Source organism: Triplophysa dalaica, chromosome 15 (genome assembly GCF_015846415.1).
Source record: "Triplophysa dalaica isolate WHDGS20190420 chromosome 15, ASM1584641v1, whole genome shotgun sequence".
Taxonomy (NCBI): Eukaryota; Metazoa; Chordata; class Actinopteri; order Cypriniformes; family Nemacheilidae; genus Triplophysa; species Triplophysa dalaica.
In genome coordinates this window covers 12,481,115-12,508,053 of record NC_079556.1, presented here as the reverse complement: position 1 = coordinate 12,508,053, position 26,939 = coordinate 12,481,115, and the positions used below count along the sequence as shown (strand labels likewise).

The 26,939-nt window shown below is 38.0% G+C and overlaps 4 protein-coding genes across 6 annotated transcripts in view; 2 read left to right on the top strand and 2 right to left on the bottom strand.

Moving 5' to 3' along the window:
- The first annotated feature begins 60 nt into the window (after positions 1-60).
- On the top strand, positions 61-14,201 carry adam17a (ADAM metallopeptidase domain 17a). Its single transcript, XM_056768566.1, has 19 exons — positions 61-497; positions 990-1,122; positions 1,678-1,811; positions 1,898-1,986; positions 2,736-2,913; positions 3,409-3,539; positions 3,643-3,729; positions 4,656-4,769; positions 5,217-5,361; positions 5,444-5,535; positions 5,637-5,789; positions 6,225-6,424; positions 6,985-7,088; positions 7,189-7,323; positions 9,259-9,389; positions 9,491-9,569; positions 9,673-9,761; positions 10,154-10,210; positions 12,538-14,201. Exons 1-19 carry the CDS (start codon positions 362-364, stop codon positions 12,928-12,930), a joined length of 2,580 nt encoding a protein of 859 aa, XP_056624544.1. The 5' UTR covers positions 61-361; the 3' UTR covers positions 12,931-14,201.
- Positions 14,202-14,241: 40 nt separating this feature from the next.
- On the bottom strand, positions 14,242-16,519 carry iah1 (isoamyl acetate hydrolyzing esterase 1 (putative)). The gene is made up of 6 exons (XM_056768567.1): positions 16,146-16,519; positions 16,023-16,075; positions 15,784-15,926; positions 15,541-15,702; positions 14,786-14,907; positions 14,242-14,690 (listed from the first exon to the last, which is right to left on the bottom strand). Exons 1-6 carry the CDS (start codon positions 16,206-16,208, stop codon positions 14,517-14,519), a joined length of 717 nt encoding a protein of 238 aa, XP_056624545.1. The 5' UTR covers positions 16,209-16,519; the 3' UTR covers positions 14,242-14,516.
- A 377-nt stretch (positions 16,520-16,896) lies between these two features.
- On the top strand, positions 16,897-20,631 carry itgb1bp1 (integrin beta 1 binding protein 1). 2 transcript variants are annotated; one of them, XM_056768568.1, is made up of 7 exons: positions 16,897-17,094; positions 17,662-17,791; positions 17,935-18,013; positions 18,104-18,234; positions 19,333-19,425; positions 19,590-19,739; positions 20,046-20,631. In XM_056768568.1, the coding sequence occupies exons 2-7, from the start codon at positions 17,720-17,722 to the stop codon at positions 20,115-20,117; spliced, it is 597 nt and encodes a 198-aa protein (XP_056624546.1). In that variant the 5' UTR covers positions 16,897-17,094; positions 17,662-17,719; the 3' UTR covers positions 20,118-20,631. The 2 variants fall into 2 exon arrangements, with proteins under 2 accessions (XP_056624546.1, XP_056624547.1); XM_056768569.1 differs by lacking the exon at positions 16,897-17,094 and adding an exon at positions 17,148-17,446.
- Positions 20,632-20,773: 142 nt separating this feature from the next.
- asap2a (ArfGAP with SH3 domain, ankyrin repeat and PH domain 2a) overlaps positions 20,774-26,939 on the bottom strand; it is a 59,564-nt gene continuing 53,398 nt past the window's right edge. The window contains exons 23-28 of one of the 2 annotated variants that reach the window (XM_056768564.1): positions 25,851-25,997; positions 25,596-25,701; positions 25,096-25,181; positions 24,904-24,989; positions 24,203-24,316; positions 20,774-23,333 (exon numbers count right to left, since the gene is read on the bottom strand). In XM_056768564.1, coding sequence (XP_056624542.1) covers positions 23,259-23,333; positions 24,203-24,316; positions 24,904-24,989; positions 25,096-25,181; positions 25,596-25,701; positions 25,851-25,997 — 614 coding nt within the window. In that variant the 3' untranslated portion in view covers positions 20,774-23,258. The remainder of the gene's footprint in view (positions 23,334-24,202; positions 24,317-24,903; positions 24,990-25,095; positions 25,182-25,595; positions 25,702-25,850; positions 25,998-26,939) is intronic. The other variant, XM_056768565.1, reaches the window with a different exon arrangement.

Here is a 26,939-nt window from a genome sequence, read left to right as displayed (position 1 = left end):
AAGTTTCTTGTTCCGGATAATTTAACGTTCCCCGGAAACAGACGAGTTGAATTTTTTCACATCATTATCGAAAGAGGATCCACACAGTTTCATACACTGTGGATGAAGCTTTGAGATACTCTCTGTGCAATGGTGGTTCGTGCTGCTTTAATATACTCTGATGGACATTCCTCATTCTCATGACATATGATGATATTGACATATTCTGTCAATATTGATATTTGTATGCATGATTTTTTAGGCGTGGTTAATAAACGGAACTAAAGGTGCCGCCGCCGCGTATATTCGTAAGTAAAAGACGGTTGATGTTGACAGCTGTGGCGTGGACTTTAAATCAAGACGTGGTACTTTGACACATGTGATGTTACGTTACATCGCCAGTATGGAGTCGTTTGTATTTTATGTATTATTGTTTGCTCCGCTGTGTGTCCGTTGTGCGGTGAAACCAGTGTCTGTTGAAGAAGACGTGCGAACTCGGGAAGAGTTGCAAGAATTTGGTAAGTTAGTTTGTTGAGCAAAAGAAAATGCGCGTTATTTTAGTTAAAAAGAATATATGCTGCTTTAACTGGACATGTGTGGAGGTTGTCTTTATCAGACTTTCTTCCTTTTCCTGTTTTGACTTTTGACAATGCTTGTTTGCATGCGAGGTACATTTCCTCTTCCATGGAAATTGTTGTATTTGCAGTTTAACTGCATAAGTAAAAGATTTTCATTAACCTCCTTTATAAAAACTCAATGTTTGAATCACTTAGGTTTATTTAAGTATGTATGGTTTATTTATGATGGTATAATAAACCTTGAAGATGACTATATGTGAATGTTTTACAACATATACCTTCATACAAATTTCAGAGCATGTAAAAATGCCATGATATTTATTCATATAGTTCTTAATCTAAACACCAAATGTTAAACCAAGTGGTGCGGTTTTAAAAACAATGTTATTGTCATCCTATGGCATGTAATGATATAGATGCTTTATCACCCAGATGAGCTGAACTCCATACTGTCAGAATTTGAGGTTCTTCCTGCATCAGGTCTGCATCTCCATTCGATCAAAAAGAGAGATGTTGATGCCTCATCACATGTGGAGCGGATGGTTAGCTTCTCAGCACTCAACAGGTAAAGCTGTCCGATCATCATGCGTCTTACTTGCTATTACACAGTGGAAAACTCTAAATAGAGAGAGTCAGTATTCAAATCACCAAGCGGCTGCCTAGGGCAGATCAGATGATACACAGAAAGTGATTATACTTTATGGTTTCTTCTTGTGACTGTGTGCTGTTTGATGTTCGTGTGTGATCTTTAAAGTGATAGTTCTCCCAAAAATGAAAATTCTGTCACAATTGAATCACCCTCTTGTCATTTCAAACCTTTATGATTTTCTTCTGCAGAACGCAAAGGAAGACATTTTGAAGAATGTTCACTGCCCCCATTCACTTGCATGAGTTTTTTGTCCATACATTAGAAGTGAATGGTGGCCAGTGCTGTTTGCTTACGAACTTTCTTCAAAATATCTTCTTTTGTGTTCTGCAGATGAAAGAAAGCTATTGAGATATGAAACGACAAGAGAGTGATTAAATTGTGACAGAATTCAATTTTTGGGTGAACTATCCCTTTAAATTTTTATTGATGTGGATCCTTGAGATGTAAAGCTGAACTGTCTTTTCCATGTAGGCACTTCAAGTTGTACTTGACAACCAATACAGAACTTTTCACAGAGGACTTTAAGGCTGTTATTGTAGACAAGGATGGAAATGAGGTCCAATATGATGTTCAAATACAGAATTTCTTTAAAGGACATGTAGTAGGTAAGACGTAGAACAAGAATAATGGATTTTTCTATAAGGCTTAGATCTGCATATGTATCACGGGTCATTGTATGATGTGCCATCAGGAGAGGAACACTCACGTGTGCAGGCACACATCGATGGAGATGAGTTTTCAGCCCATATTCTCACTGATGATGCCGAATATAATGTGGAGGTGATTTGCGGATTGTTTTCAATCTCCCCAGCTTTAAAGATGTTGTTTTAATTTTTACTTTTCACATCCCATTTCATTTGCAAAGACCGTAGCATATTTAGCCTGCTATACATAAGCCATTTGTCGGTAGATTATTTACCTTAATATTTGCAGAAAAGCAGAAATTTCTGAAATCCATCTAAAAACAGTAATAATTTCTTGAAGATTAAAAGTGATAGTACAATACCAAAAACAGAGATAACACACTTCAACCTTTTAAAGCGTATGAAGTCCAATCTGTTTATTTGTATCCATGTCCTGTTACCTAAAATTGACAAAATAATCTAAGACCAAAGGTACCCTAAAATGAAAATTATGTCATCATTTACTCACCCTTAAGTTGTTCAAAACCTGTATGAAAATTATTCTTCTGTTAAACACAAAGGAAGCTATATAGAATAAATAATAAATAACCAAACAGTTCTGAGGGACACTATTGACTTCCATAGTAGGAAAAACACTACTACAGTTGGCAGTGGTGCCCCAGAACTGGTTTCCTACATGCTTCAGAATATCTTCTTTTGTGTTCAGCAGAACAAGGAAGTATACAGTTTTGCAACCACTTGATGGTGAGTAGTAAATGATGACTTTTATTTTTGGGGGGAACTATCCCTATAACAATGACTCATCCTTTCCTTTGGGGGGGGGTGTTAAAAATACAATTGCCCTGCTTTTACAATTGCATCCTTCTCATGTGATGTTTCCATCAGCCCTTGTGGCGATTCACAGAGAGACCCGCTGATGGGCGTTTGCTGGTGTACCGTTCAGAGGATATAAAGAACATCAGTCGACTGTCATCGTCTAAAGTGTGTGGATATGTGAACGCTGATGCCCAGGAACTGCTGCCTGAGGAGGCCAAAGCAGCGGGACAGACAGAACAGGAAGAGGGTGTGTATCTACATGACAACATCAAATCTGTCTTTACGGATGACAACTACTATCCATGACTCATACTATACTCCATCATTTGTAATACTCTGTTCTTTTACACTGATGTAACCAGAGTTCATGATAACAGATAATCCAACTTTAATCACATGCTCGTGAGGAGAGAATCATCATTACTGCATGAGTTGTGTAGGAGTTACGCATGTGGCTGACAAAGGCCAACCATTCAAGTACATAGTCACCCAGCAATGACCTGCTGCCATAAGAATTGATGATTGTCTATGGACTAGTTTGTAACCATGGATAATAATTCAGTCTAATAACATGATTCATTGTCTTATTTTAGTCAAGAGATCCCCTGTTGTATTGAACATAGTCATATATGGATGTTGAAGCTGTATTTATTTCACCGAACAGATGGTTCAAAGCTCAGGAAACTGAAGATAGTTTTGTTTGATAGCTTTCATGTATGATTATTTTTTATTTGACCTCCAGAGCCTCATCAAAGAGAGAGAAGATCTTCACATGACCCCAAGAAGAACACCTGCACTCTGTTGTTAGTGGCAGATTATCGCTTCTTCCAGCACATGGGGCGTGGACAGGAGAGCACCACCCTGAACTACCTTGTGAGCACATCAGCATACAGGAACATAAATGTTGAACATAAATAAAACGACTGCGGCTGATCACATACACAGTATTACATTTTGTGTGTTTTGTTTCTTTCAGATTGAGCTGATAGACAGAGTAGATGATATTTACAGAAACACATCCTGGGATGATGATTTTAAAGGCTACGGTGTGCAAATTCTTCAGGTGACATCATCTTGAGAATCAAATTATGGCTTTCATAGCAAATATGCAGATTTTTTTACATGCTCGTCCTTTTCCTGCTACTTTTCTTTAAATCATGAAATCACTTTGGCAAGTTAGAGCACATTCAAATACATAGAAATTAAACAAAAATGTGTTGTTCGTTTATTAAAAAGTTTCAGGTTTTGTCACATGTTGTCTTGTAGCAAGCTCCGGATGACTTCATGTTGGGAATTGTGTGCAATCAATCTCCCAATGACAAAAGAGAATCAGATGTACACTACAGGTCAAAAGTTATTGAACTTGTAAGCTCATCAAAATTGGAATAACATAAAGGGTACTATTAGAATCATGTTGCGACAAAAACATTTAAACACAAAAATATTTTTTAATCTCTCAGAAAAAAGAAAAATATACAAAAAAATGTCCTACAATGATAGTCAATTGTGCCCCAGAACATTTTTTCAGTATTGTTGTTCAACCAAGCAAAGACATTTATACAGGTTTGGAACAACTTGAGGTTGTTTAATTTAGCCTAACAGAAATTTTCTCTTGGCATTTTATCAAGCAACTTCTTTGGGTTTTTTTATATATTTAAGGAGTTCCCATCAATTCTGTGCTCTTATTGTCTGCTCTTTTTCCATTATTCAGTCTAAGTCATCCATTTCAAAAACATTTTTATTTTATTTTAAATATACATTTATATTTGCACAATTATATAACAAATTTCACTTATTTAGGCATACACCTTCAGATGCCTTTTAAAGATAATGACAAATATTCGACTATGGTTTTCTAACCTTTGACCAGTACTGTGTATGTAACCTGATGTGTAATGTAACCTAATTTCTTATAATTGCTTATTTCTGCTATAAATTGATTTGTTTTTTACTATTTAAAATGTTTTACATTTAATATTACCCCGACAGATTATCATAAACCAGAAACCCACAAATGTTGACCCAGGACAGATTCACTACAACATGAATGGCAGCCCATTAGGTAGAAAGGATGGTGTGTGGGATGTGAAGAAGCTTCTAGAAGTAAGTGCCAATCCTCTTTAAATATACACACTACAAGGTGTCAGGAAAGTTCTGCTACTAAACACTTATTTTTTACAATTCAGTTCATCTCCGATAGATATAATCTAGTCCCACCTTTTTTGTTTAAAGTCCTGTTTCGCTTGGTGAAAGCATCACATTACAGATGTACATTGTTTCGGGAGGGCTATGCAATTTGTCACTTTTGCCGTTGCTTTCACCATTTCAGTATGAAACACGAAATTGCAGGTTACCTTACATACTTATGAAATGACCTTTCCCGCAAAATCATGATTGCGCTACTTTCAAATGATTATTGTAAGCTTTTCATTGTAAATTAAAAAGGGTTAAGATGAGGAGATAAAGGCTTGATATAAAAAGATTCTAATAATTTTTATCCAAAAAAGACATATGTGCATAGTTTTCTAATCTCCATCTTGGTCTCCTCAGCAATTCAGTTTTGACATCGCAGACAACGCCTCTGCTGTTTGCCTCGCTCATCTCTTTACCTATCAGGACTTCGATGAAGGAACTCTGGGTCTTGCGTACGTGGCTCCTTCCAGGCAACAGGGATTAGGTGGACTCTGCCCCAAGCGTAAGGCTCTGCTCAATTTAAAATCAATGAAATACTGTATTCAAACACAGACCTGACCTTGCATATTCATGTTTTCCTACAGCCTATTATCCATCACAGTCCGTCAGGAGACCCAGTTACCTGAACACTGGCCTAACAAGTACTATGAATTATGGGAAAACAATCCTGACCAAGGTGTGTTTAATCTGCTTCTGCAGACCAGAAGTTGGATTTTATACACTAGATGTTAGTTAATTTTTATCAGGTGAGACAGTTATGTGTTGTCTGATCTCCAGGAAGCAGATCTGGTAACCACCCACGAGCTCGGCCACAACTTTGGAGCAGAACATGATCCAGACAACATAGCTCACTGTGCACCAAATGATGACCGGGGCGGAAAGTATGTCATGTACCCTATTGCAGTCAGCGGAGATCATGTCAACAACAAGGTATTGCCCCTCCCATTTTTTCTTCAACATGTAGTTGAAGTTTTTAAACAACCCCTTGGTTCCAGTTGATTGATTCCCACACAGTGAGTGGAAATTTCTGACATACGGTTTTCAGTTAAAAAGACACTTAGCTTTATCAAATGATGAGAGACATGTAGCGGGTGCTTTAAGGAAAGGAAACACCCACAACACCTTAGCAGCCATGTAACAACTTCTTAGCAGCCATACAACAACTTCGACCCTCAACACACTCAAAGTAGTGGTGACTTTTGTAATGGAAAGAACCCCGCTTACAAAAATGTAAAATCAAACATATACAATTAGAAAATCAAACATACTATGTGGTGGGTGGACACCAAACACCTTCAGGCTTTGGGTATGTACTCATGTACCAGTCCATTTGCATATGCTTAATACAGCTGTTTCTTCTCACAGCACTTCTCCAGCTGTAGCAAGTCCTCGGTCAGTAAGACCTTAAAGTTGAAGGCCCACCAGTGTTTTAAGGAGAGGAGCACCAAGCTGTGTGGAAACTCACGTGTTGAAGAAGATGAGGACTGCGATCCTGGACTCCTTCATCTCAATGATGACCCCTGCTGCACAGCTAACTGCAAACTCAAGAATGGCGCCAAGTGCAGGTAAAGAAGCATTGAAGCACACACATTCCAACTGAATAAATTTCATCACACTAGTTTTATGTACATTTGTTTAAATTGGTGGTCCAACACTTTTAAAAAGCCAATGCTTACAACTGAAGAATGATTAAAGTCAGTCGTCTCATATTTATATTGTTTAAACATTTTTTTAAATATATTTTGTAAGTATTGAACCAAGTACCTGGTGTCACTGGGGTTTGGTGTTCGAACCCTGTGTGCAGCGTGTGTCACCTTTATATTTGGATTCATCGTTTCGTTCCCACTTGTTTATCTGTTTTCACGTACAGTGCAGGTAGAGCTCTGCTCTGCGCTTGCTGCATTTTGTTGGCTTGGCCCAGTATCGCTACTTGTAGCTATTTTTTTAAATATATTTTTTAAGTATTGTAAAAAAACATGTTGTAAAATGAATATTAATGGTAAAAATGTTAATCTTTGCATTATATATGCTGTGTGCTATGCATTACATGTATATGCCCTGCTCTCTAGATATGGATATTAGCACTTTAAATGTTTACTGTGATACTGCTCTCTGTGAATTTCAGTGACAGAAACAGCCCCTGCTGCGGAAACTGTTCATATGAAAGTTCAGAGAAGAACTGTCAAGAGAGCATCACCGCCAGCTGCAAGGGCATGTCAAAATGCACAGGTAAATCTGCATACAGTAATTAATCTAATACACTGTACAAATAAAACACATCAAACAATCGATAGCGTTAGCTAACTTCTTTATCTCCGCGTATCACTAGGCAACGGCAGCGAATGCCCAGCCCCTGGAAACCTGCCTGATGAAACAGAATGTCTGGACAAGGGCCGATGTAGGAACGGTGTTTGCAAGCCTTTCTGTGAGGCTGTGCATAACCTTGAGTCCTGTGCTTGCAATGGTAAAAATATCCACAAACCGATTCTGTGCCTTCGACTTTGCAGTTTTCTCTAATTGTATTATAATATTACCCAGAGGTTCAGGTAGACTAGTGGTCCCCATTGGTTCATAGATGTTAGAACTTATTACTCAACTTTAGTGATGGGTCCCGAGAACCGGTACTTTTTTGGACAGGTACATAATTGGGTTGATACCACAGTATCGATAAGCTTCATGACAAACGATACTGTTATTGATACTTGCATTGTTTTATCTCTGTGTATTCGGGTGTTAAATGGTGAATTAGAGACTGCTGCGGCTGCCTGTCATTTTCCATCCCTGAATGATGTTCGAATGGCCAAAGTTTGCTCAACTAATGTGTGATATCTAGGGCTATGTGATTTCCGCGATGTATTTGTAATCTGCTTGTTTTGCGTGTTTATGAGTGAAAAAAGGCATGGTTGGGCTTCTGGAGCTTTCAGAGTCTGCGTTTATCAACATTGAAGCTTCAGTCAAACACCCCTTTGCGGCAACCTGTCAAATCTTGAGAAGAAGTTAAAACACTTGTAGGGAATTCAATGAGGAACAGTATTATTTAAGCACTATTCTTCATCAAATATGTTAGAATTATCATGAGCTTTGATCACAATTATAAGTAATATATTCTCCACCACCCTTTGTAAGGGAAACAAATATCAACCCACATTGGGATTCATTTAATTAATAATGATCAATTATAATTATCTGGATCAAATTCATGATTTGGGGAAATCAATTAGCATTACGAGCAGGTAGCAAGAATCGGCATGTTTAGGGACTCAAGATTATGAGCATGAACTACAAACAACTTCACATGTGAAATAAAACAGGACTTTATTACCTAGACTAGACACAAACTAATCTAGTATTACCCACACATACAGTTTAGCATTGGAAGAAGGTTGAAGTTGAAGCAGAGAGAAGAACAGATCATGGATTATGGCAGTATATGATATTCAGAAGATCAATAGCCTGAACTAAACATCAGTTTCTTCTTGTAAAGCACCTTTGTTAAAAGGATTAATGATACCTTATGCATCCATTAATAAGACAAATTTGATACTTGCAAGTCTTGCCCATCAAAAGAAAGAAAGTGTCCTGATGCAGTTTGTTAAGGCTCCAGGTGATCTTAAAAATCATATCGTAAAATCATAAAGATACCCATCCCATGTGACAAGAACCAACCAACCAATATAGACAAGCTCAGTGAAGATGGATACACAAATGATCACAGCATTAATAAATCTAGTAGCTGAGTTATTTTAAGGCATTTCCAGTGCATATAATCCATATATCATTTGTTTATACCTCCTGTCTCAACGGCTAGCGTGGCCGATGGTTGCTTAGCAGCCAGCGACAGGCGCCCGGAGGTCTTAAACTTAAAGCAGTGCATCGCGTCTTTTCCGGACGGTTTTAGCAGTAGCTCCTCAATGCAGAATAGGAGATACAGGGGGCACGGTTGGATCCAAGCCTGTCTCCTCTCACTGCGTCTAGATTGATCGATGGGTGGACACATCATACTGGTGTTGTTGCTCTACCATTATAACTAAAGTTATTCATTTGACAGAAAAACAAACTTGGTGAAGCCAAACTTTATTAAAGTGTTTTTAATAACATATTTTATTTGATTTAGGTTTAGGGTAAGGTAACTTTTAATAATGTATTTTATTAGGTTTAGGGTAAAGGTTTGGCTTGACATATTTAACTCTGAGCATTACTTAGCAAATGTTGGCGACCACAGTTTGCAACATAACTCTCCAAATTATAGATAAATTAAGTATATAATGCGGGAGGAGTCGGATCTGGACCCTGGATGCAGTGTTCTGCAGTGTGGACCGTCTAGGTTTTAGACTATCTTGAATTGTACATTAAAAATCAAATAAACAAAATAACTGGATATACTGTGATTTGTTTTCAGAAACTGAGGACTCTTGTAAAGTGTGCTGTAGAAACGGAGATGGGCTGTGTACTTCCTTTGTCACTGATGAAGGGAAATTTCTGTTTTTGCGCAAGGGCAAACCCTGTACTGTTGGCTTTTGTGATGGGGCCGTAAGTGTACTGCTGGTTTTCGTGATTTTAGAATCACAGACATTAAACAGACTTTACTTTTTGCAGTAATGTTGAGTAATACTGGGCTGCTTTTATTCTAGGGTAAATGCATGAAACAAGTCCAGGATGTCATTGAACGGTTATGGGACTTCATAGACAAACTGGATATCAACACATTTGGTAAGAGCTGAAAGCGAAGTAATTTTTTTTGATCTTTGAGATCAAAGATCTCATTTTACCTTTTTGTAAGTGACATGGTTGATTCTTTTCTCTAAATGTTCAGGAAAGTTCTTGGCTGACAATATAGTTGGATCAGTGGTGGTGTTCTCTCTGCTTTTCTGGATTCCTCTGAGCATACTGGTGCATTTCGTGGTAAGACCAGACCATAACAAAAGCTTTTTATTTCTGTCAAGTTTTTCTGGTTACGCTACAATTAGGTTGTATTTGTTAGTAAATGCATTAACTAACAATGAACAATGTAGTTTTTATGTAGAATTTTTTAGTGTTGGTAATGTCAACACAATTGTTCATGTTGGTTCATGTTGGTTCATGTTGGTTCATGTTGGTTCATGTAGGTTCATGTAGGTTCATGTAGGTTCATGTAGGTTCATGTTGGTTCATGAAGGTTCATTGTTCATTAACTATGTTAACAGTTGCAGTTGTTATTTTATTGTAAATGTCCATGTGTAGATGCTGCAGTTAACAGGAACTAAGAATAGATGAACAGAATTCTGCAGTGACTTTTTCTATTTGCTTCTTAACAGGACAAGAAACTAGATCAGCAATATGAGGAGAGCTCCAAATCTTTTATGTACCCAAGTGTAAGTACTTCTGTCTAAAAAGTCCCAGGATTGACTTCATCGTACAAAAATCAGCCTTACTAACAAACTAAACCTGCTTTAATGTCATCCGGAACCCAAAAGTAACAGAATAACATTATGTACATGTGTGCTGCTGTTAGCATGGCTACTTTTATCAAGGCTAGTGCAGCAGAGTTTGGCTGCACACATATGACTTGTGGCTTGTCTGCTCTGACCCGTGTGGAACTGCAGCAGATGGTGGTGGAGGTGTGTAGTAAAGCCCATAATTCAGGTGAGTTTTATTCAATGGAAACCCCAACAGTGCTATGCACCCCGAGTGTGATGCATCGGCGCAGTGGTTGTGATGTGCTACCATTGGTAAGGCAGTTTGTGACGCTGCAGAGAAGACGGGGTTGAGCTTTGCTGTGTTGTATGTCTCATGCGTTCAGTGTGGTAAAAATCTTTTGCGTGTTTCTGGGTCTGATGTCATTTTGGATGCAGTTCCATATTGATGCATTTAAATGCACGGCTTTGAAACTCTGGATACTGCATATGCTCCAGGTGGCCGTTTTGTTTTGTTGTCGAGATGTGATTGTATTAGTGCCACGTTAAAAATAAAATCCAAGATTTCGAGAATAAAGTCGAAATGTTACGAGAATAAAGTCGAAATGTTACGAGAATAAAGTCGAAATGTTACGAGAATAAAGTCGAAATGTTACGAGAATAAAGTCGAAATGTTACGAGAATAAAGTCGAAATGTTACGAGAATAAAGTCGAAATGTTACGAGAATAAAGTTGAAATGTTTATTTTATTAAACATTTATTTTTCAACTTTATTCTCGTAACATTTCGACTTTATTCTCGAAATCTTTTATTTTTTACGTGGCACTAAAACGCCGTCGTAGTATGGTAACGATTTAGTTGTTAAATGTTTTACTGCATTCAACACAAATATAGCATGCTGTAAATGTTAGATATAAAGATGGCCGTTAGTTTGTCTACTTGAGTATTGAACAGATAAATTTTTTTTTTTGTATGTGTTGTTTATTTAAAGTGGAGGTAACACATGCAGTTTCTGCCAATCTCATTTTAATCTTGAGGACCTATAGAGTAGAATGGCATACTTCAAATCTTCGAAGAGCATTTAGTTTGATCACATTAACAAAAGACAGATACAGCTGTATGGTTATTTCTGAAAACAGCCGACCCTTCTGAAGGTGTACAGTAGGCGGAACTAAAGCACGAGCACGCAATACATCACCGCATTATCCCTGCATAAGTGTTGATTCACTATAAGTTGTGTTGTTTACATAATGCACGTATGTGCCAATTGGCAACAAAACACAGACATGTGACTCAAGTTCACTAACAGTGTGCGGTTCATGTCAGGCAGCTTTTAGCGCTGGGACCGCTCCAGTTTCAAACAATCTGCAAATCCAGTGTTATATGCACTGTTTATTTAACATTAATCACGGAAATGCTAAACAAACAAACACAGCTGAACTTACGTATCGATGGAAGCCCATTGATGGCTGTGCTCTTTCTCTCCCTGATTGACGCGAGGGTGTGCTTGACAATTAGAGTTGTCCAATAAGTGACTAAGAACCCCGTGTTTCGAAACAGGAATTCGTGTTGAAAAAAACTCTCAGAAATATTTACAAACCCTGGCAGAGTTTATTGAAGCATGAGCATGAGATGCCAGCATGTTCAACAGGGTAAAGAAGTCAGAATGCATGAAATAGCATGTTACCCCACCTTTAACATTTGAAATTTTTGGCAATATAAATGACATATTTTTTTGAGTGCCAGATGAAGACAGTTTTTATATAAACTGTTTAAAACACATCTCAAGTAACTGTATATATTTTAAAACTGATTTGGAACAATATATGTATTGTGCATTAATCACGAAATGTGAATTATGAATTGTGATTAATCGTGATTAATCGATTCCCAAATAAATGTTATATAACATCTAAATATATTTCCATATATAAATGTTTGTTTATATAAATACATGCATATAAATATAAACATAACTTAAACAAACATTTCTTATGGAGTTGATAAATCATGATTAATGGCAATTTGAAAGCCCTAAAATACATTTAATAGAAAGGCTGCCTACTGAACGGAGCCCAAAACCACCTAAAGCCTTAATAGATTACTAAAATGAGTTTTTAAATGAACATCAAAATATTTTAATTCAGGTTGCAAATTTTATGAATTTGCTGTTACTTTCAAGTACTCAAACACTAATGCCCATCACTAATGATGCAAATGATCAGTCAGTAAGTAGAACAGAACACTGACAAACTATTGTGTTGTTCTGTATCTTCTACCTTCAGAGCGCGGAGATTCTAAGCGGTTTGGAGTCAACGCCCCTCCGCATTGTGAAACCCCATCTACCGGCTTCATTTTCAGCGGCAGCGAGACCTCAGCCTTCACCGGCCCCTACAGGTCCCGTCGTCTCACCGTCACAGGAGATGCTCGCCTCCCAAGGCCGCACCAGCCACTCCGGCGCACACAAAGCGGATCCGCTGCGAATGGACACCATCGAGGAGGACCCGAGCGGAGACTCCTCTCACCAAGACGAGGAGGTGCTGGAGGAAAACTTCCCTCTAAGCGGCACAGCTGCCAGGTCCTTCGAGGACCTCACCGGTCAGGGAACGCCATCCCGCGGGGACAAGAGACGCCTGATGAGGCAGACGCGCATTGACAGTAAGGAAACTGAGTGTTGAGGACTTCTCATACTGTACGTACCTATATGCACCCTGATAAGTGTGCATGATTCAGAATGACTTGATAGGTCCATTTGGTATAATAAATGCACTTAAATAAGCCTTAATGCGATTAGGGTGCAATCAGGTGTCATTTGTAGATGCATTTGTAATTTAACGTACATGTGACATGTAGACTGCGGACAAATTTGGGTTGGTTCTTATAAATGTTTTGTAGCATATCTTTATTACAGACTTACGTCTGTATGTTACATTACATACAGTGGGACAGCCTAGATAAACTACTGCATTTGGTATGATATAAGAATTAAAGAAATGACCTGCGTAAATATATGATATTGACATTTATCCATTTGGCAGATATAGGGATATTACCTATGGTAAGCTGTTTACCACAACAGCATATTAAGGCATTTGTTTGATTTTACAAACTAAGTTACAAGTCAAAATTATTTTCTGGAAATCAACAGCATTAACTTGTATTTAACCTGGAATATTATTTTAATACTATATGTGCCTTTTGCCACCGTTTCAGTAGTGTTTTTGTATCTACAGACAATCTCATAAATATTATGACACTCATTTATTTATACCTCATTAAAAATATAAGAGGCACTGAATGAGGCTTTTAAATGAGTTTTCATAATACTCAATGTAAAATTGGTCTACTGTATAAGAAAGTTAAGGTTATGTATACACTATCCATCCTATACCCAAGTGCATGAATTAAATTTCAAGCATACATGGGAACCACTATTTCACTTAGGGACACTTTATTTATCATTTTGAAATTGCACAGGGTGCCTAAAATATTTTTGCACGATTTTGTCACGTCAGTTTCACTTATTTTGACAAAAAGTGTTTCATATTCTTGTTACCACTACAGCTATTGCTTTACTATATGTGACCAAAGTCATAATATTTCAGATGGACTTGTACCCCCTACTGTGAAATGTCTATAAAATGTATTTAACTTTGATGTTAAATTTTCAAATAGGTTGAGATTCGTATTACTGAAAGCCTTCTGATGTGTCTTTAAAGCAGTCACAGCTAAACTACGTTTTTAATTTGAGTTGTTTTCATGTGCCAAATGTTAATGGAGCAATTTTATATTTGTTATGTTTCTTATATTCCTGTAAATCCAATCAGATGTAATGATTAATACACTTCACTTGAATGCTGAAAACTGTATATTTTGTCCTTCTGCTATCATACAGTGTGTTTTAGTATTGTAAAATGTTACATTTAAATAAACTGCTTTCACAATTAAATATGAAGAATTGAATTGTTTCAAGGAGATATACAGAAATGTGTAATTTAAACTTTATTCAATATTTTGAAAAACAATCCAAATATGCTTGAAACCAGTGTCTTTTGTGATAGTTGGTCCAGGGTATTGATTGACCCAACAGTTCGAAGGGGGTCAAACAATAACGTAAAACGCCACATTCCTGTTTCAAATAGGTTTCAGTTCCAGTAACAATTTATGTCTATACAACAAAGCCTGGCAGTATTAGAACCAAAAATTACCCAAAATTAAACGTCTCCAACCAAATTGCGTCCATTGTGCAATGCTCGTCTAGAGTTTAATCGCACAGTAGACTGTTCTCGGGGCTCTTCGGATCCACGTCCCCCCAGTAGGGCAGAATAAAGGGCAACACTGCCCCACGCCTCTCAATAAGTGTCCATAAATGCTCTGCCACAAACTGGTTGCCTTTCTCCGAGAGATGCAACCCGTCTGAAAGATACACTGAGAAGTCCTAAGGGAGAAATGCACATTTACATTCTACTACTGTGCCATATTTTTTGGTTTTGCTATTGTGTGTGACGTTGGTGTCTGTCTCTAAACTGTTACCTGTCCGTCTTTTTGCATGAGTGTCCAGAGATCCAGAACATCTACACCACACTGTCCCGCAGCTTTAACACATGCCTGCGCATACTGACCTGCCCTGGAGTTCAACCGATTCAAAGCTGAACCTACAGGAAGAATATCGCATTGAAAATCATCTGTGTGAGAGAGACTTTGTAACTGAATAGTGTTCTACTTTGTGCTCACTATATACTGCCAACTATTTTAAAAATAGTAGTCAAAGCATACATACTACTCGTTTCACGCTTGCATTAATCCAGTGCACTAAATACTAGTGTTGCTAGTATTTTGTTTTCACCCTATTATAATGTTACAACGTTGCAAAATAACATTACTTTTATTCCACAGATGATAACTTGTTGTCACAGGCTGGATTGAACATGCACATGAGGTAACAACGTTTTTGCTCACGTTTTTTGTCAATACTGTATGTGTAGTATGCACAATTAATTCAATTCCGTTTTAATTATTTAAAGCTTTTCACAATGTTTCATTGTTTCAAAGCAGCTTTACAGGAAGAAAGACAAAAATAAACAAAAGTTAGTATTCTTATTATAATAATAAGGGTCCCTCTTTGCTCTCGATTAATGACGGATATTGCCTGGGGTGGAACTGGGATGATCAGTCCACAGGATCTAAGATAGCCTAAAGTATCCAGGATCAGATAAGCTAGTATTCTATTGCTAACACAATCATAGATATTAAGACACAGCCTGCAGGTACATGAAGGTGTGTGTTACCTTTAAGCAAGCACTCTTTCTCCCAGGCAGCTTCTTGAAGTGGTGGTGGTGAGATAAAAATGATTTTATCTTTAGAAACTCCGACAGACACAAGGTGCCTGACGATGTCTTTTAAATTGTCCGAGTACTCTTGGCATGGTACGTGTTGTTGTGGGTTCTTGTCTGTAAAGAAACACTAAATCGTCTCATTTTTCTGCAGCTGTTGGTTAGCCCTAATGCAGTTAATGTAGAAATTCTCTTTACCTTCTAATGCACAGTCGTTGGCGCCAAAGAATACTGTCACGGCCGCGATAGGGGCATCAGAAGCGGGCACGATCCGAGGAAGGACTATTTTAGCCCACCTTGTGTTGTACCCTGACAAGCCTCTGTTTACCACGTCGCATTTTCTGATAGATAAACACACAGTCAACAGCTGCTGAGATATAAATGCAGTAGTATGTATATATATATATATGTGTATACGTCGTTATTGTAGCGCACACCTTGCGAGTTTATGAGCAATATCAGAACCCCATCCCTTCTCCTGAAACGAAAACTGAAACAAACAGTGAATGTCACTGCGAGAGTCAAATCACAACTGCACAGTGTGTCAATATTGATCTTACTTGTGTTATTGAGTCACCGAAGAGAATGATTTGGGGCCATACAACTCTTCTCAGTGTCGACATGATAAGTGCAACACAACGGATAACTTAACAGTCCTCGCTTGAAAGTCTAGTAGGAAGCCGCAAGCAAATGTTCTTCCCCTTTCTCGCCCCGGCGTATTATTCCCCAGTTTAACGTATTTTTACGGCTAAGATTAATATAGTTAAACAAAAACACAACGGACACGAGTGCACTGATTTTTAATTTCAGTCAATTTAATGCCCGTTTGGGAAACCTCGCAGAGATCTTTGAGAATCGACTATGACCAAAGGACTACGACTCCCAGAATGCTCAAAGTCCCGCCCACATTGAAATGTGGTTCAAAAGCAAAAGATCCCAAAAAGAAAGTTATGTAAATCGCAAAATATAGAATAGAACATAATTAAATAACATAAATAGTCAATAATATACAATGGTAAATATAATTAAATAAACAAGCGTGCTTTAGAGAATTTTAATTGTAAAAATTCCATATTCTTATAACTGTATTTATTTGTGCCGTTATTTGATTTACGTACATAACATGCATTTCATGACTGAAAATGTCTATATAGCGATATTCAGATGTTTAAGTTAGGAAACGTTATTCAAGGTTTAGGCTTATGTTTATCTTGCATTTTATAATTAATTATCAGGAAAACAAGACGATTTCTACTTGGGCTACTGTAGGTCAGTATTTTTTATAAAGTCAATGTGAATCGAACACGAAATCTCTGTTTATTCAAACTTCATCAAAAACCTGAAACTTTTGAACGCCGCGTTCCCTTTAAGAGGTGCAGGGTGGAGCTGTACAGGAAGTGAAGTGTCAACGCCAGTCTATCCAAAATAGAACCGAAGAGCGTCGCTTTGATGAAATGACCAAATAAATATTACAGTCCAGCTCTGCTTCACAGTGCCTTCAAAATAGAGGTATGCCCACCGTGCGTGATTATCAGGCTCAACTTCTCCATCCAGGAGAAAATAAACGAGCGTTAAACATCCTCTCGGAGCTTGAATTAGTAAAGTTGTCGCGGGTGCTTCTGTGGGTGGGGGCGAGTGTTTATCCTAGCAACGACTCAACGTTACTTTCAGCGTTTTTTTTTATTAACAATGGACTCGTGGTGGGCTCGTGTATAGTAGTAATAAAACAATACAATACACAAGAATTTAACGTATTTGTGTCCACTCCTAGAAAGTTGCTCATAGCTTGACACCGTTGTTTTTATAGGGGTGTAGGCTCATGGAAACCGTTGAGCTCTGAGTAACGTTACACGTCCAAGAGGTTTCTGACCCTTAAAACACAATTCCTCTGTAACACGACGTTCAGAAATATACAGCATTTATTGTAGTTCTTTATGACTGCATTTATTTTTTTAACTCTATCAACGTAATTAAAGTTAAATGTTTACCTTGAGTTAGGCTAATAATGAATGTAATGTTGTAAAGTGTTGTATACACTTGAAAATATGCGTTTGGATTGTTGATAAATCTCCTTAGACTCTGCTGCCATCTGCCGGTCAGCTGGAGAACTGCAGCACTGGCGTCATGGTGAAAGATGTTTCGAAAGGGCAAGAAGAGGCACAGCAGCAGCAGCTCCCAAAGCAGTGAGATCAGCACTAAAAGCAAGGTAATCTCACTGTCGGTCCCTGCAGGTTTACGTTGTTTATAAAATCTGCTACATATGTAACGACATTGTGCATCAATTTAACACTGGGATTCACTCTTGGTATTTCACTACAATCATGATGAACTTTCATCTTCCCTTATCAGTCAGTAGATTCCAGTTTGGGAGGCCTGTCCAGGTCAAGCACAGTCGCTAGCCTTGACACAGACTCCACCAAAAGCTCAGGTTAGCCTTCATTGATACCTGAAGAAGAAAGATATTTGGTATATTGACTTGCAGGCTCTTTGAGAGTTTCTCACCCTGTTGAATCTGCAGGTAACGCTGAGTCTGACACCTGTGCTGAGTTCAGAGTGAAGTATGTGGGAGCTATTGAGAAACTGCATTTTGATATGAGCAAAACCCTACAGGAACCTCTAGACCTCATCAGCTACATTGATGCTGCTCAGGTAAGGAAACCATCTGATCTCTTCTTTTAAGGAATAGTCTACCGAGTGTTTTTTGTCTTATAATTAACTTACCTTGATGTAATTTATTTATGAACTGATTCTTGAGATAAGGGACAAACAGTAATAGAAGTTAGTTTTATTTTTAATACTTAATAAGATTATTGAATGAGTTTATTTACAAAAACTGATGACGTCTTAAAGCGGCAGGATCGGCCTCTTGGTACTGTAAATGCTACTGCAGGCAGGTGATGTGCGGGGGTATTTTCTTCATAAATCCATCATACATCATACAACTATATATACTAAATGCAAAGCTTGCCATCATATCCGGGATATAGGGCCGAAAATTTGAGTAAAATCACAGACTTCACTTATCCATGCTAATTCACAAACAGAGATGATAATGAACATAAAGAGAGAAAGCATTCACGCGCGTGCTGCTGGATCATCTTTGTTCTATGTACGAATGTGACGAAATGATGCATAAACGGAATACACCAAATAAGGATCTCCGGGAAAGACGACCCGACAGGGCAAATTACAAACCGTTATTACAAGCTTGCAGTGGTGAATCCCGCAAGGGTAGTGACACAGTTTTAATCACCGTTCTTTTATGTACTTACTCAATAATTGGTTTTAGCTCATTTTTACTCAAAATAACTGACGGACTGCAACTTTTTTTTTTTTAAAAACATGTTTTTATTTCGTTGCCTCTCCAACTCCAGTCTAATTAATGTTAATTGGAACACGCAATAAAAAAACAAGATTTATCTGTTTTTGCAAATACACTTTTTAATGGAACAGGTTTTTATGAAAATGCTGAAAATGTCAACTCCGTCAGGCACAAAAAATCGTGCTATTTTATTTTGATCTATTCAACATCAGGAAATCTTCATATATCTAATAATCGTGTGCAGTATAGGAACATAATAGTACACTTTTTCTCACTATCATGTAAAAGTCTAGTTCCTAACTTCTTCAATTCTGTACACTAAATTTTAAATATATAAAAACTAATATATATAATTTCATGTTTTGTTCCTTACTTTCCCTGAAACTGTTAATATCTTTAATATATCCTATGTGGTCATTTTAAAGCAAGGTGGAAAGCTACCTTTTGTGCCTGGAGATGAGGAGATGATTCTGGGAGTGTCCAAGTATGGTGTTAAAGTGGCTTCATTGGATCAGTGTGTGAGTTCAAGGAAATTTCTCAGTCAGCTTACTGTAGCTTTAAATTAAAAAAGAAATGGATGAAGAAATAGAGGAATGTAATGGAAACTGAAAATCATGATTTGACTGTATGGTACAGCTGTTTTCCCTCAGTATGTGATATGTGGATTGTCTGTGTCCTGCAGGATGTACTTCACCGTCATCCACTCTATCTGATAGTGCGTATGCTTTGCTATGATGATGGTCTAGGTGCAGGAAAAAACCTGCTAGCACTGAAAACTACTGATGCAAAGCAGGAGCAGTGTAGCATCTGGGTGTATCAGTGCAGTAGTGCGGTAAGAAAGACAGTGGTTTTAAGTGCACGTAAAGTACTGTATGCATTGCTTATATTAAATGATCTCTCTTTAATCTTTCACACTGAGGCATGAGAAAAGGAAGGATCGATAAAAAGTTTAATTGACAGTCTTTAGGAAACCTAATGGTTTAATGTTGCTTTAATTGTTTCTATTGCCTGCAAAGTCATTGTGAACATTCGATATATCGACCAGTCCTATTACGACTACCTTAAGTTTAATGGGAACACTTCTTAATTCGCCTTAGACAAGCATTTGTTTTCTAAACACACGGTTTGTTTCTTGCAGGAACACGCCCATGCCATCTGCAAAGTGCTGTCTGCCTCCTTCGACTGTGCTCTGGTCTCAGAGAAGTCCTGAAGTGTCTTCGAGCAGTCGGTTTGAAGTTGCTGTTTTAAACTCATCTGAAAGAAATGTTACCGTTTCATTTGTGAGTGCTGGTGATTGGTACTTGTACGGCTTGAAAGGGCGATCATCTCTGTAACATGTTTACACCAGCATCCTCTGTTTCTGACGTCACCCATAAGTCCAGCTAGCAGGTTTGGGCTACGTCTATTTTTTTACATAATTTTATCTTATTTAATGTAAATGTACAGTAACCTCAGTGCACTTCAAGCATGCACCAGTAAATCTGTGATTGTCTAGGACCTGGTAAGATTTGTGTAAAGCATGGTACAATGTTAGTGTGTAACAGGGATTTTTCATCAAAGATGCTGTAAACCCCAGACCCGTTGCACTCTGTAAATGCAGGGTGTGATGGGTGATATGACAATCAGAACTGTTTGTCGAACGTGCGACTCTGTAATCCTTCAGTGTCCTGGTCCAGCTGGGATCGGATCAGTTCATGCGGTACAATAAAACAGTACAAACGTAATTTAAACAAATGCAAATTTTGTGCAATGAAAAACTTAAAGACCACGTACACACTGCATCTAAATTGGGTTGTCACTTCACCTTTTACTACCTCATTCTGTTCTGTAAGCATACTAGGGGTAAGGGTTTAAATTACTCACGGTTTCTGTGGGGTTCAGGGACATTGACATCCGGTGCTAGTCAGTTATAACCAATGCGTATGTGTATGAAATGATCATTTTGAGGATTTACTCGCATTTAAATGCGTTTTCACTTCTGAAACTTTGCAGTGTGTACTTGACCAAAGTTTAAGCATCAATGGTAAACTGATGTAAGTGGAAAACCAAACACAAGTTTAAAACCTTACTCTTTCTTCAGTAGAACACAGATGATGATATTTTGAGTGGTTGATGTCCACACATTGCTAGTCAATGGAGGGCAATGTTGTTTGGTGACCAGAACAATTTTGTGTTCAGCAGAAGAAAGTCAGTCATACAGATTTAGAGTGAAATAACGGTGAATACATTACAAAATAATTGTCAATTTTGGTTGAACTGCCCCTTTAAAGTAAATGGTCAAACTTACTTCAGAGGTGTTAGTTATTACATCTTACCTTTATCCGGTCGTTGGCAGTGTTTTCAGCCTATTTAAAGTGGCAGTTCACTTAAAAATGAAAATTCTTTCATCATTAATGCACTCTCTTGTCATTTGAAACCTGTTTGACCATCTTTCTTCTGCAGAACATAACATTTTATTTTGAAGATAATTGGTAACTCTACAACGGTGGAACCCATTCGCTTCTAATGTACACAAAACCAGTGGAAGTGAATGGGTACAGCCGTTGTTCGGTTACCAACATTCTTCAAAATATCTTCTTTTGTGTTCTGCAGAAGGAAGAAAGTCATACAGATTTGAAAATAGAGTAAGTAAATTAAAACATAATTTTAATTTACTAAATCTTTAAAAAAAAGTAAACAGCCCAACTGCTGAGAATGTAAAACATCCCTTCGACTTATACATTAAAACATTTCAAGTATTTAAAAAACAAAATGCAAACAAATTGAAATTCATTAAGGTTTTGTTTAGTTTAATTCCAGTTTTCCCATGTATTTGTACATATATTTATATATTAGCATCAATGAGAGTTTTGGTAAACGGGGATGAATAGAAGTTTATCCTAACATTACATCTAAATATAGGTCATTATCAGTTGAGCTCTCTGTTTACAATTAAATATGCACAAAGGAAAGTCTACATTTATTTACAGAAGGCCAGATGCCATTTATATACAGTTCACTGAACAATGGAGAATAAAGACATCCCTTCACTGGCCGAGTTACAGGTCACTCTGAATCGAGCTCAATCATGACTAACAATATTTTAATTAAAAGTTACATAAGAGAATATCAAGTTGCTCTGCAACCACATCAAACACTCATCACATAAAACGCTCCGCTATGGTACTGCCATACAGAACTCTTCATTCAGTAAACGTTTCAATACTTTAGAAAAGATTAATAATGGTGGTGTTAGAGAGTACATGACTAATAATGATGAACCACTTTCTCCTGAACACAAAGCAGTAGAGAGACAGAGAGAGGATTATTACTGTTACAGGGAAGAATCATCTAGCCAAAGACCGGAAGAACCCTCGAAACATTCGGAAAGGTCAAAATAGAAAAAATCTAGACACTCGCACTTTGACTGACATCACACACATTTGTAACAGCACAGAATTCACATTCTTGGTTACATTAAATAACGGATTAGTGCATACCACGCAAGGTAAAAACTGCTCAGTGTATTCCAGCTCTGCACACTAAAGGAAGTTAGAAATAACTCTTAAGAGCATCTAAATAAAGAACATAGACAGCTCAGAACTATTATAAATATCTCTACAGAAACAAACCCTCTTTAAGGCTCCTTAGTAGTTCCAAGTTCCATTCATCCCCCTGCAGGACTGTCGTAATTATAGCAGGTACAGGGTGAGACGTTTTTCCTCAACACTAAGAGAGTCACCCAGCACCATTTCTGAGATATCTAAGGTGTGACAAAGGGAAGTTCCTATTCATATGCCCAGCACTGGGGCAGGTAGTGGGAAAACGGTGCCTCAGAGCGCCCCCCCCAAAGGCAAGACACTGCTCCGAGCATATTTCTGGTTTAGCACCATTACAAAAGCTTTCGTTTCCCAACAGTCTTTTGAAGTCACCATATTCCCCATATATTCTTCTGCATTTCCATGCCAGACATGGACCATACGCGACAGAAATCAGACATACGAGTACAGATCCCACAGTTAAGTCGTCGTCTTTTTCAACATTTTTACCACCATTTGGTGACTGTGATAAATTAAGAATGAAAATGCATTGACTGCATCCAAGTCGCAATCATATGGAATCATATCTGGTCGACGGACCAAAAATGAAAAAAAAATGAACGATCACAAACTTGTATGATGTGATCAGATGTTACATTCCAGAGACTGCATCGCCCTTAAAGGAGTGAAGGCCAGGGGTCCACAGAAACTCAGAGACAGCAGAAACACAGATGATGATGATGATGATGATGGTGGTGGTGGTGGTGGTGGTGGTGGTCAGTGATGCCAAACGGAGGCACAGAGGTGATGTCATCAGTCCAGATGTCAGACTGTCAGTCCATGATAAAGTGTACGAATGTGACCGGAAACGCTCCTCTTCTCATGGGCTCTCCCTCGATGTGGCCCAGCTATAGAACAACAAACAAGAATATGTTATAATACATCAGGCCATACTGATAACACAAGAGCTCTCTCCAGCCATCTGTAAAGATTTTTAAAGCACTTCCTAAACAATTGATCAACTGTAAGATTATCAACAAACAACTAACACTAAATATTTTAGGCCACAGCAGAATTCACTAGATAAACAAAACAAATAAAGATAAAAACGCAAAGTATCAAAAGATGTGCAAATCTCACAAGGGTCAGGCCACAGAACTGAGGTTCAAGAAATGCTGTTACAGCACATAAAGAAATGTAAGAAAGCCCATATACGTTTCATATTTCTTTCAAATATACATGGATCCACCAAAGCAAATAAATACAATAAATAGTTATTTCTTCATTATTTCTGCTATGTGGCCTCAGATGTGATTTGTGTGTTTTTTATGCACTGGACAGCTAGTGTTCTCCAGATATTGCCAATTAAGGAAACCAAAAACAGAGCTGGAAAAGCAGTGAAGCACATCCATATGTAAATAGCGCTGCCGTCATGCATGCGGAAGACTGAGATTTGGGGATTTGGCTGTGCTGCTCAAGAGCCTCCTCTGAGAGTCGATGACTGAATACAGCCGGTGGAAATAAAAAAGATTTGGTGGAAAACAAGATGCAGCTGGTCTGTCTTCGGCCAGAGAGACACTGAACTAGACTGATGATGTGAATCTGCATGCTTAATACAAAAGCTTAAAAATATCGATTTATTCTGTTTCTCCCATTACAATTCACCTTTTTAAAAATATGAATATTTGAATCATTTAGTTTGCCAAATGCCTCTCTTTTTTTCTGCCAGTCTCGAGCTGCATGCACTCATCTAATCTACAGTTGTGAAGTTACTCACCCACCACTCCTGATCCTCCTCACCATCCACCACAATGATCTCTCCCTCCGAGAAGGTCAGCTCATCCGGGTTATCAGCTACACAATTATACATGGCCTTTACACGCTTGGGCTTCTGGTTGTGGCACATTTATAAAAACACAAACAAGAATGTCAGGTGGTACATCATAGCCTGCTGATCCATTTAAATATCTCTAAATATCTAAGTTTGACTTTTTCATAGATCCTAAAAGTTTTGATTGAGTTTCATAGATCCCCATATCACAAATAAAATAGCCAGCTAGGAGGCCAGTGAGGTCCGGACATCTGTAATTTTTCATATAAAAAAATAAAATAGCGCTGGATGACACTGACTCGAGACCCGCTCGGAGTACGAAGAGTAGGACTAGTTATTAATTTTGGAAAACCACTAGCCACAGTATCAAGCCCTGTTTATAGGTATAAGTTTATCATTTGTTTATTATCCATTATATTTATTCAAGTTGAATAATTTATAGCATTTACTGGTAATATTAGGTAGTCTATAATTATTGACACCCCACCACAGACTGGCTACGGCCATGTGCAAGATAATGACCAGTTTGGTTCAGGCATGCAGATTATTTTCACAGGCACTAATAACAGACTTTCAACACATCGCTTCTATCTACTGAACATCATCCTTGATGGTTTTTCAAGATTCCTTCATGCAGTTGAACGTACCAGGTAGGTTTTCCTGGGCATGTGGGTTGGTGGCATAGACTGGCCACTGGTGTTTTGAGATGGTGGAGACCCTGGAACTTCTTTAGCTGCTCAGAACAAAGCAACAAAAAACAGGAAATGACATCATAATTACCACCCACATTTCCAATTCAATAATGCAGCAATCCTTTTATAACTCAAACACCAACTTACAGTTAAAATGGTTTCTTTGACATCTACCTGGTCTTTCGATGGATCCTGAGCGCATCAGCGAGCTTTTGTTCGGATTCTTTTCCACACTGCAACCAACAAAGGGAAAACCGCATTTCATCAAAGAGTTTACAAGCTTAATTTATCTGCAAACCAAATACAATGTTTCCCCCCGTGTGTCTGCAGTACAGTTATAAAGACTACGATATTGAGACTCTAGTCATGCTGGGTAACAGCATTAGTAATCTGCGTGCTCTGCTTGTCTCTTCCTCTGGCGCTGTGTGCGTGAATGAGAACTTGAATAGGAATTAATGATCTGGACAGAGAAGCGGTTCCCTGTGGTATCCCACCTCTACAATCACAAAGGGCACACTCACCTTAAACACTGCAGAGAAACATCAACTTGCAACTAGTTTGTTTACTTTTTGGACCCATTTTATCATCTGTTGTGTTGATAGAGGGTGTGTATGTATGTGTGTGGATGAGTTCTAGAGTATTCTGACCTTGCAGCCCAGCTGATGTTCTGACCAGTTCTAGGCTGTATACTCATAGCCTCCATCATGCCGGAAGGTTTAGCCACATGAGGGGGAGGACCACCCGGTGCGAGAACTGAGGAGAGAAGATTAATGTGTTAAGCATGCTTTTGAGATAAAATGTAACCAAATCGTCACATCATTTAATTTCAAATCGTTTCATAATTTCACCAATCATAAATCAGTCAAATTGATCCGACCGCCATTCATCTGAAGCAAACTCACGGGAGGTGGAGGTGACTCGTAACGGGGGGGCTGGGGGATGCATGTTGGGGGGGTCAGAGGAAGATCTCTGCCTGCCTGCCAGATCCAGGGTGCCAGGCTTCCAGCCAGGTGAACCCTGAGCCATTCCAGGAAGACCAGACGGCTGAACTGTAGAAAGGTGAGAGACTATGAAACATTGCATGAGAGATTAAATGCTCTTAGGCTTTTGTTTACCAAATGTGTGTGTGTGCTGCAGTGTTACAGCTAACTATATGTGTCTGTTGATCCATTGTAAACAGAGATGAGCAATGTTTTTAATTAATTCTCTGTGCCGAGCGGCTGGGTCACAAGGGCATTGTGGGACTGAAAGCGCAATACTAAACTTTATGCAAATGAGAGATGAAAATGCTAAGCAACAACTAATCAAAGGGAAAGTGGTTAACTCTTTCCCTGCCACTGACAAGATTTAAAGCTCTGTGTTTTCACTGTCATACAGTAGGGGGCGCTGTAGTGCATCTGCTGAAATAGTTAGCATCTTTTAATCCAAGGGCAAGACATTTTCTCTGTTTTGATATAGACAAACTAAAAAAATTGGGCATTCGAGCGGCGATAAAAATATAATAGAATATACATACTTATATGAACCCAAAATAAATCAAATGAAAACAAGATATTCATATAAAATCTTTTTCAAAGTTTTGTGAAAATGATCAAAAATACAGTTTCTCGACACTTTTTAAAAACACTGGCGGAGAAAGAAATCTGAACTACCCTCAGTGCTGCAAGTACATTATTTACATTTATGCATTTGGCAGACGCTTTTTTCCAAAGCGACTTACATTGCATTGTACTATACATTTGTTTCTGAATTTGTGCAGATCAAACCCGTGACCTTGGCATTGCTAGCGCCATTCTCTAACTGAGCTACAGGAAAGTTTCTTAATATTGAAAGATGATTATATTAATATTATAAATATAATTTATAAAAATATAATTTATTAGAAATATAGAAAAATATATAACCTATAAATAATTGAACAGCAATTTTACATAAGATGCAACCTTGTTAAATACAAAACTATTTATAAATGGATTTGAAATTGAAATTGC